At 33.7% G+C, this 11,761-nt stretch overlaps 1 protein-coding gene across 1 annotated transcript in view; it reads left to right on the top strand.

The window, feature by feature from the left end:
- Positions 1-837: 837 nt before the first annotated feature.
- The window catches only part of LOC137617730 (uncharacterized), a 27,804-nt gene continuing 16,880 nt past the window's right edge, over positions 838-11,761 (top strand). Inside the window, exons 1-2 of the mRNA XM_068347727.1 lie at positions 838-926; positions 1,866-2,055. Of these exons, the coding sequence (XP_068203828.1) occupies positions 838-926; positions 1,866-2,055 (279 nt within the window). The remainder of the gene's footprint in view (positions 927-1,865; positions 2,056-11,761) is intronic.

Genomic DNA, 11,761 nt, shown 5'->3' on the forward strand with positions numbered 1-11,761 from the left:
ATTTGTTTCTAAAGGTGTAATAAAATTAAATGTGATTGACAACAATATAAATCAGACATATAATGTACCGAAAAATGTCATGAAATATAAATGATCTTTTTCGGCCATACGTGAATCTAACTGTTCTCGGAACTTCTTTCTAAACAAGATATTTCCCTCAATTAAAGCATCACGCTACGTCCACGTTCATTTTTTTTTGTACATAATTAAAAAAAAATACATATATATATATATATATATATATATATATTTATATATATACATATATATATATATATATATATATATTAAAAATACCAACCATGTAATTATAGTTGTTGCTGTTTTTTTTACTTAACTCAACCTTTGGGAGGCTTAAAAAACTTTTGTTTTGTTCGATTTGAGCTGAATTTACAACAGTTTAAAAGTTTAAAGGCCACTCATGAATGGCAGAGGCAAGGGACAGCGACATTGCCTTATCAAGCAAGATAAATGCCCTAGAGACTGACCATATATACATATGATCAGCGGCCAAGCCCCCTCTCCACCCAAGCAAGGACCGAAAGGCTGTTGATGACTCAGCAAATAGACCTATAGGTTCCCCCAAAACCCCCCAACTAGAACTCTCAAGGGTGATAAGGTTGCAGCGACCAAATGAACTAACGAGTTTGAGCGGGACTCGAACCCCATTCTGGGGACGTTATCCTTTAAAATTGTTTTTTATGGGATATTGTTTCCAAAAGGAATGGAAATGTGGTTTGCATATTCATGTGAAGAGAAATTCAGAAATGAATGCAAAGCAAATTTCGAGTTTAGCGATAAAGAGAATTATAAAGTTAGTGCAACGTCAGATTCAATATGAGATTCAGAAAGGAATCTGACAATAGTATGCCGAGGAAAGAAAAACGAGAATTGGATGATCTGGTGGAACCAAAAATAAAAATTCGGTATTGAATATCGCTGAAAACCAACTGAAACAGAATAGGATCTATAACAAAAGTGAAAAATTAATTAAGTTAATATTGTTGTGAAATGCTAAGGAAATTGCAATCGTCTCAAAGGTATAACCAGAGAGAAAAAAAAAAAGAAATTTAAAATTCAGGAAAAAGGATTTTTTTTTTCTTTCACGTAACCTGGAAGACCAAAGTTGAGCTTCCGCCTTAAAAGGCGGAGAAAGTTGAATCACTTGACCTACTTTTATCAATTCTCCCCCAAAATAGAACATATTGACCTTTAATTCATGCCTGACCTTTCCGGATACTAACCTACACTGTATATATTAGGAGAGATTATTGTCTTAATTGAACATCAAAAATTTGATATTTCTACCTTGCTTATTTTGGGCAATTTTATTTATAAAGAGAGAGACCGACAAAGTAGGAAAATATTATAGCATATGAAGAATGAAGTAATATAATTAATTAGACATTTATACAGAAAATAGCAAATGAGTTATTATCTGATCATTTCATCAGAAAGAATGTGGTATGCAACTATTAGTTTTCGTTCTTCCAAGATATCAATAGTCATTAAAAATAAATATTTACTATGTCTATTCTTAGACCAAAATTCACAAAGGTAGACGAGGGGAAAATAATGAGTCTTAAAGGGAGTCCCAAGCTCATTACCTGAGCAAATGAAGCCTCATTTCAATTATAAATCTTCAATAAAAACCTTATTTGAGAGAAACATAATCACAGCGGAAGGCTCAGGATCATTAGGCTCATCAACTCATTAAGGAGACTGGAAGTCTCCGAGTGGAACGAAGCAAGTAACAAGACTAATTACACAGGATACGGATTAATCTTTTTTAAAGGCTAGATACAACTTAATGTTGAAAATACAAGCAACATAATTCTATCATTATCCCGATCTAATGAAACAAGACTCAAGTTTACAAAGAAGAAGAAGAACAACAACAAGAACAAGAAGAACAAGATGATGAACAACATGAACAAGAAGAACAAGAAGATGAACAACAAGAAGAAGAACAACAACAAGATGAACAACAAGAAGAAGAACAATATGACCAATAAGAAGAAGAACAAGAGAGACAAGAAGAAGAACGAAGAAGAAGTAGGAGAAGAAGAACAAGAAGATGAACGCGAAGAAGAAGAACAAGAAGACCAAGAAGAAGAAGAAGAAAAGACACAAGAAGAAGAACAAGGAGAAGAACAAGAAGAATAAAAAGAAGAACAAGAACAAGAAGATGAAGAAGAAAAAGAAGAAGAAGAAATTACTCTATATAGATCAGAAATTCGTACACCCGGTTATTTTCACGACCCAAAACTACGCAAAACTTATCAGCAATTGAGGCGATTGTTTGATAACGAAGAAGATAGGCGATGTCTTATGACGTCAAATGTTCTATGTATGTTCGAGATTAAGGATACTCTAATTCACTGGCATATAAACCATTGTTACTTTCAATCTAGTCATGATGTTTATGCATACATGCATAATTACAATTATACAAACACAAAGTTTTAATATATATATATATATATATATATATATATACATATATGTATATATATATATATATATATATATATATCATGTGGATAAGCAATTCTAGACGGATGTACAGATAATGCAAGGATAGATAATTACATGATGTATTATATCGCAAGAAAGCCGGAGAGATTGGCGCCAGATCTAGTGAAGGAATAATTGTGACTATAAATCCTTAGGATGATTATGCAAGAGAAAATTAATGATTCGTATCTCATATCCATCGTAACGAGAAATAGCAACTGGAATACGATAAGAAAAAAATCACATACAATACCATTATTGGAAATTAGAAATTTGCAGTTTATATCAATAATTAATAAATAGGAAATGGTAAAGATATAAATTGAAACCGAATTCTTAAATTCGTTAAAGTATAACTTCTGGTGGATTTATAATACTAAATTAAAATACACAGGCCTAGGAGATGTGGTGGGGGTGGGGGGGTGGGGGGGGGGAGGATTCTGAAAAGGCTTGGCGTCTGGCAAAGTCAGCCCAAGTTTCGTGTCCCATTAGAAGATGCAGTCGTGTGTATCTGAGCGCAGAATAAAATCTAGGAATTCAGATGGAGTTCCAAATTTGGAATGTCAACGGCGCGTCTCATATCCACAAGGAGGAAGCGGAGTCTTAGACGATCTTCGAACTGGATAAGTAGGTATCGAAGTGGGAGGCCTTCTTATCATATTTATAGGATTTACATGTCGATCATAGTACAGAGGAGTTCTTTACGACTTTAAATTAAGTCCAAATTTATGTAATGATTACAATAAATAAATAAAAAAGCGCGCTTCCACTAGCCCGCCTGATGACGGTTGCACTGACAGGACGAAGCCAATTCATTTTGTAGATTAAATTCACCAAATATATCAAAATTAATATTTCAATATTTTACGCATTAACGTCACAGTTTTCATGTATTAATAATAAATGTATTTATTAACTTATTAATTTATTTATTTATTCATTTATTTATTTATTGAAATGAACTAAAAAAAGGGCGCTTCCACTAGGCAGTGGCAAAACGAGGCTATTTTCTTTTATAGATTAAAATCACCAAATATATCATATTCAGGTATTGACAGTAAATCTTTTAACGTATGATAGGGTCGTGAAGGTCTCAACTTTTACACAGAATATATTTCTCCTAAAATGGCATCAACATTTGGTAGGCTGAAGTAGCCTGCTTCGTACCAGCGGCAACACCGCTAACTAGAGATCTTTTTCTCGATTCCTGTAAATTTCTTTTTTTGGGTGGGGGGGGGGGTAATTTTTACTCTCAATCTTTATCTTGAACGAGCTCTGTTTTACCATTTATTAAAATTAATACGTTTTTATTTTAAAGATTAAAATAGCTTCAACTAAAACATAGACCCTTAGGATTGGCAAGTTGATGGATTGAGTAAGAATTTAATTAGATAATAACTTGGTTCTGTTTATTCCTTCAAAGCAAAAGGTCCTTGTTAGTTGATTACAGTAGGATGGTCTTCTTCGTCTAATGCATTGGCAATTGTTGTTGTTCCTTAAGGTTATGTTTTTCTCTGTTTATTATCATGTATTTGGTTGATGCAAAAACATTAATCTATTTAATTATGAGATACACTATAATCAATTGTTTATAGATTTTAAGATAGCAGTGACATGAGACAGGGCATTACATTGTCCTGGACATCTACAGTACATTTACAATCAGCACCCGGGACTTCTTTTCATCCTAGGTAGGACCAGGGGGGACAAGGCAATGGGTGCTGATGTCAACTAGGAAACACACATCAACCACCATCTCTAGCTCATAAGAAAAGTGAAGTAGTTTTCATTAGTGAAATCTATCAAGCCGCAAACGTAGCTCAAATTTGGGATCCAGAGATTACGCGTCAACAACGATTCCACAAGTGTGACAGGCCGAGAAGGTTGTGAGTCAAAGACGGGATGAAAGCAACCGAGTGAGTTTATTATAGAACACTCTACTTTATATACAAAAGCTCAAGGCAACAGGAAATTTCCTGTTCAAAATCGACACCGTTACCGATGAGAAAAAACAGACATGTTTTTTTCAGGTTCTTTCTATGTACGATCGTGTGACACACGATTGGTACACAAGGCATCATTTACACTTCCTCTTGGTAAGGGTAGAAGACACTCTTTAGCTGTGGCAAGCTGCTCTTCTAGGAGACTGACATCCAAAATCAAACCATTGTTCTCTAGTCTTTGGTAGTGTCATAGCCTCTGTACCATGGTTTTCCGCTTTCTTGAGGTAGAGCTCTCTTGCTTGAGGATACACTCGAGCACACTATCTTATTTCTCTTGCTCTTGTTATTTTGAAGCTTTTATAGTTTATATATAATAGATTTATTTTAATATTGTTGTTATTCTTATACTTCTCTTGTAGTATATTTCCTTATTTCCTTTCCTAACTGACCTATTTTCTTTGTTGGAGCACTTGGGCTTATAGCATCCTGCTTTTCCAACTAGGGTTGCAGCTTAGCAAGTAGTAATAATAATAGATAAAAACTATCCCAGAGATGATATTCTTTCATTGCTCAATAAATAAATTTCCTTAATATTTATAGATTTAAATTCCTATGAAAACTAAGCATCATGAAAAATTGGTTAAACGTTCACGGATGAGTAAGACTGAATGTTTGACATTTGAAAGAACAATCGGCTGAGGCAAATGTTTTGACATTGGAAATCACAGAGGAAACGTTATATTTTTTCCAAGGCCATTGAAACGTTTCCCGTGAAATTGAACGGGAGATACCAACAAAGGATACGCTTCGGTGATCGTAACGACTCTCTCTCTCTCTCTCTCTCTCTCTCTCTCTCTCTCTCTCTCCCCGGTTATATAGGGGAACTGTACAGTAAAATAAAGTGTTTGTTTTTAAGGAATCTAGTGCATTGACCTCTGAAACACATTCCCTTTAAGTGAATATATCACAAAACAATGAAACGAAGTAATGACAACTTTCATTGCATCAATAAAACCAATTGGGATTTTGAGGACAGTTATAAATCATGGAGAGAGAGAGAGAGAGAGAGAGAGAGAGAGAGAGAGAGAGAGAGAGAGAGAGAATTATCAGATACTTTCTCCCTAGAAGTGAATTGCGAAAGTATTGAAAAACGTTCTCAAGTAAATAATATAATTATTCCAATTTCAAAATATCTTCATTCACCATTAATTACGTATTTTCTTGAATACTCTCCTCCTGATACGAAAACAAAAATTGAATCGTCTGTCTTTCAATACACCATGATTCATAAATCAAAATTCGATACAACTTACCATCAAGGTATCTAGGCACGAGGAAGGTCAAGCTCTTTCCCTTCCTTGCATATGACAGTGACTATACTTCACATTCTTCGGAATACATCAATCATCGAATAATAACAAAGAGTCAGTCGAGATTTATGCAACGGGATGATTGGCTGCCTCTTGGGGACAAATAGCGAACGTCAATCATCCCAATTATGTCCCGAGGGATTATATTACGAAAAGGAATGCAAACAAGTAATGATGTATGACGAATGATATTATGCAGAAAAAGAAAGCGAAATTGTACGTGTATGTCAATAAATCTATTTTGTAAAAATAGGATTCAGTGCTCCGCTAAAATTGCGTAACGAATGTGGTCAGTAAAATATAAGTTTCAGTGATATAACATATACATAAACAAGCCTATACACCCACATACAGACATACAGACATATATACGTACATATATATATGTATATATATATATATATATATATATAGGTGTGTGTGTATGTATATATATATGTATATACTAGATGTTTTATATATATATATATATATATATATATATTACATATATATTTATACATATGTATATACTACTTACATGTGTAGGCATTCATATATATATATATATATATATATGGATAGATGTAAACGTCAGAAATCTTTTCCAGCAGATGCCCTCCATTAAAACGTCGCGTCCATTAACTCGACCTTTGCTACGGAAGTAACAAATACTATTTCTCTGCTAGAAGACAGGGCGGGGGGGGGGGGGTGGAAGGGAGGAAACAACGAAATGGTTGATTGATGCCCTTATCAAATATTCAGAAGCAGACTGGATGTCTTATGGGATTAATCTCTGAGATAGATATATGATTCAGTAATTTTTGTTGTTGTAAACACGCATTTTATCTATTTGATTTTTAAAGTTGAAAATGTTCAATTAAAGGAAAGCGAAAAAAACAGATATTTAAAATGACAGGTGGAGAAGATACTGCCAAGTTACATATCAAATGTTCCCTTTTAATCTAAGACATATGATTACCCATTGAGCAGAGAGAGAAAAAAAAACACACACACACCTTAATATATACAAACAAAAATTACAAGTTGGCGAAATTGTCATACAATTTTCAAAATACATTACTCCTACTGCAAGATGAAAAAAAAAATAACAATTTAGAAAATAAATCCCGTAATATCTGAAGTAAAATTGACGCTCTTTCAGTTACATTCATTTGTGTATTCACAAAATAATTAGACTATAAACTATGAATAAGTTTTAAGGTTTCATAAGTATTAGGGTATCAGAAAATAAATTAACTTAAATTCCGGTGTTTCATCAATTCATGAGCGACCTTTAAACCTTATAATATTTTGAAATGCTCTAAATATCGATATTATAATCACAGTTTTTTAAATTCAGGTAAAAATATTGAACGGTAAGCGATGGATAATTTTCCAGATCAAAGAAAAGCTAAATATAAAATCCTCTAACACAAAGAAAAAACTGAAAATAACAGACAATCGTAAGGAGTAATAGAAATAACAGACAATATTAGGGAATCTGTCTAAAGTCAACGAAGCACCACTCTGAATAGAAGACCTGGGAACAGCTTTGTAAGATTTCAAAGGTTAAAGGTTCAGCCAGATACGAGACGCCTTGAAGAAATCTCAAAGAACTTTCCCATTGAAGTTTTTCTTTATCTTGAATACTTTAAATCGAGTTTTCTACGGAAGAGGAACAAGTCCTCTTTATACGCTCAACAGATTTCCCTTTGCTTTACTTCACAAAGTTTCTTTTGTGAAGAAGTTTAGATAAAAGTGGTTGATTAAGTCTTATTTTAGTTTGAGGATCGATTTCGTATTTAATTCATTGTGAAGAACAGGTTGAAGATTAAACAGACTTAAATCTACATATTAGGCTAAGAGACTGTTTAATGGATAATTAGAGAACTATGTAAAAAGTACGAAAGCTACTGCACTTTTTAAATATACAGCGTATATAACTGTGCATTTCCAATACCCAAGATTGTTAGACACAGCATTTTGTTTTTATTAAAGTTAGACTGCTTAATTTTGATTACAAGACATCTACAAAATGTCTTAATCTAATAGGCTTCTCTGACTGTCAAATACATTAAGCGTCTGCTCTAACTATATATGTGAAAAAAACTAAGAGAATGATATATAAGGATTATTTATGTATCTTATGAGAAAAAGAATATACAAAACAAACTGATCAGCAGAAGACACAGGTGATATATTACGTAAGCCATAAGTATAAATGATATCAACCTCTATTACTATGCCTGCTCTCTACTCCTCAACCTATTCAATTCTCCGTGATATAAAAAGCAGCACATAAACTATCATAGCTTTCAATTTTTAATGAATCTCTTTAAACGTCTTATTCAGAAGTAATAAAGTTGATACACTGTTAGATTCCAGTAGTTATATCTCTTTGGTATTTTGAAGTTTTAAAACTAAACATATCATCATGGATCAATTAACTGTATTTTTCTACCAAATATCAATGGCTAAAAACAGCTGAATTCAAAATCCTCTTCTCAATAAAACAAGATGTTTTGCCTTTAATACAAGATCCCTACATCCTTCCATCTCATTTACAAGGAATATTCAGATGAATTTTTCAGATGACTTAATCTAAGATTCAGTTAATTAGGTCTACATGAAAACTAAAGTCACTATAACTAGTTGTTTTACTTCAAGTATAGATATTGTCATTGAAATATGCCAATAAATTCAACTTAAAAGATCCAATTTTATCCCAATACTCGTTAATTACTCAACCTCTGTTTAACCAATATATGATGGTTATAAATTACATGAATTGGATTCTCACATAGGAAGAATCTCTCTCTCTCTCTCTCTCTCTCTCTCTCTCTCTCTCTCTCTCTCTCTCTCCGAAATACATTGAGGAAACAAAATTTTGTTGTAAAAAAGACCTCTTAAAAATTCTTACTACTTCCCAGAGGAGGGAACCCTCCACCCTCCAATCCCACCCCTCAACACCTTACTACACCACCCACCTTTCATTACTGCTCTACTTGTTATTCCGTGGGCGTAACGCCCCCTCCCTCACCCCCCTCCAAGGTCTCTAGGTGGAGGGGCCCTTCTTATCTTTCAGATGGAGCGAGAGTTAAGGTGACAATGGTAATGGGCGTCTTATGACAGTTAAATTTCCTTCTTCTGGAGAGAAAGAGAAAAAGTTTTTTCTCTTGCGTAAGAGGAAAAGTTTATTGCTCAGGAGAGTAAGCATAGAAAAAAAAAGTTTCATCTATGGCATACAACTCTCCTTTCAGACTCCCAAAGTGTTCGGAATTGTAATATGATAATAGAACGAAAGCATTGAATGTGTTCGTGATATTTTTCTTTTAAAAGGTGAAGGGGTTTTAAGCTGTTCTTTGTATAGTAAATTTAGATATACCAAATGGAACTTCTCATATAAAATTCAAGTAATACATATTTCACAAGATTTTCTTCAATGGCAGATTGACAATTATATTTTTCATACAATAATGAAGACTTTAATTCAAAGTTTTGCTTACAACATCAAAAGGAGTTTATTGCTGTCACAACATACAACGCAAAATGATATAGAATAAAAGAAGTTTTCAACACAATCTATTAAAAAATATTGCGTAACAAAAATGAGACATGAATAACATATAACATAGTAATTGTGCAAAACTATAGTATATGGGGGTAAATCATAACGCAGCTAATAACGAAAATTCCCTAAAAAAACAACTATATACTTCATAACTAAATTAATATCATGTAGAAGCTTTGGTGATATACGTTGTAGATATTTCATTAAATTTTGTTTTGTTTTAATAAGAACACTGGACATAAAATAGACCATTAATATAAAAATAACTTTAATTACTGCTGTTGTTGCTGACGTTATAGATTATCCAACACAGGTAAGAGCAGAAATTCTTGCTGCACCCCAAAACAGATATGGAAAGTAACAAAGTACCATTAAAATTCTTATTTTCTCTGGATAAGTGGTCGATATAAGATAATACATTCGTCGGAAATCTTTATGTTTACATAAATATCCTTTCCTATCGAAGGTCTTCACGTAAATATTTGAGAGAGAGAGAGAGAGAGAGAGAGAGAGAGGAGAGAGAGAGAGAGAGAGAGAGACCTTGTCCTTGTAGGGCACAATTAGTTGTGGATTCAAATATCATAATGTTTACCGAGTCGGGACCATTGTCAACTTAGCATTCGAGCAGATGTAGTACCTCCCCTTTAAATGTAAATACGAGATTATCCCGTAAATAGAATGTTTACAAACATTACATGAGATTTTTGTGCTGTACATCGCCATTACGAGGAACGAGTTTTATTTGAACTGTTACTTTTATACAATTATTCTAGATTTAATTAATTTTATCCTAAACTTACCTTTAAAGTTTAAAGGCCGCCCATAAATGGTAGAGGCAAGAGACTGTGTCATTGCCCTTTCAACCAGGACAATGCTCTAGAGACTGACCATATATATATATATATATACATACATACACACATATATAAACATACATACATACATACATATATATATATATATATATATATATAGAAAGGAGAAAGAAAGCAGATACTTCAGCATTTGGACAGTTTATGCTCCTTTCCTTCACCTTTCTACTAAATGTCAAGCTTTTTATTAGCGAAAAAGCCATTCATTATATATATATATATATATATATATATATAAAAGCCACTTTCCACCCAAGCTAGGACCAAAGAGGGCCTGCCAATGGCTGCTGATGACTCAGCAGATAGACCTATAGACTCCCCCATCCCTTCATTCTTAGCTCACAAGGATGGTGAGGTTGCAGCGACCAAAGAAACTAACGAGTTTGAGTGGGACTCTAACCCCAGTCTGGCGTTTGGTATCGACACATTTGGACATCCTTTCATCTATCTAACCAACCGCTCCGTCTTGGAGTCCCCTACCCAACTGCTATTCATTGGACGTTGAGGGGAGGGGGTGTGGGGCATCTCATCCCCACACGGACAAAATAAGATTCATGATTAGATTACCGAGGGTAAAATGTCCCCATTCCGTCTCTAAAAAAATCTTTCGGTTTCAGGTAAAAAAAATGGTTTTATTCTACTCCCACGACCAGTGTTATGTCATTCTCAACAGGCTTCAGTATGTTATGCAACGGTGGCACCGAGTGAGAGGCAGCAGAGACCAAGGGGCACTAATTATAGCAAAGACCTCCACCGTGGCAGCTTATTTCTCGACCTTTTGCTCGATCTTGACCTTGACCTATGACCTTAACATGTAGGCTATTAATTGGCATATATTTTCAGACACTCAAATGTGAATTATTTTGAAGTCTCTGTGACAACGATATCCAAACTTATGGCTGATTACGCGAACTGGACATTTTGCGCAACCGTGACTTTGACCTTTGACCTTGACCTTCCAAAATTGAATTATCTACAGCTTTTTACAAGACAGTTAGTCGCGGCAAGTTTCATATCTCTGCGATTAAAATTGTGGCCAGAAATCTGTTCACAAACAAACATACACACATAAACCGGTGGTAAAACATAACCTCCTTCCAAATTCATTGACGGAGGTAAATAAGACTATATAAAGCTTCAATCTATCTATCATCTATTTAAAAATTTTACTATGCTGTTTGCCCAGTTCTTAACAAGCAGCGCATTTTCTCGTAATAATTCTGCTAACAGGATTTGTTTATTATACTTTTATTGAAGAATAATTTATTTCTTCCATAACTTTACATTTATATGGTTCAGAACATGAATATATCCTTTATATAAATAACTTATAAAAAACTTACACCAATATTTCTTCCTTTCACTTATTAGCCATAATGTGTGATTAAACACACTTCATTATTTATGATTATTATCAATTCCTAAATTAGAATTATAGCAGATAATCATCATATTTCAAGGACATTAAACTATGAATCATATCATCCTCTCTCATTCTTAGTTCTG

Source organism: Palaemon carinicauda, chromosome 23 (genome assembly GCF_036898095.1).
Source record: "Palaemon carinicauda isolate YSFRI2023 chromosome 23, ASM3689809v2, whole genome shotgun sequence".
Classification (NCBI taxonomy): domain Eukaryota; kingdom Metazoa; phylum Arthropoda; class Malacostraca; order Decapoda; family Palaemonidae; genus Palaemon; species Palaemon carinicauda.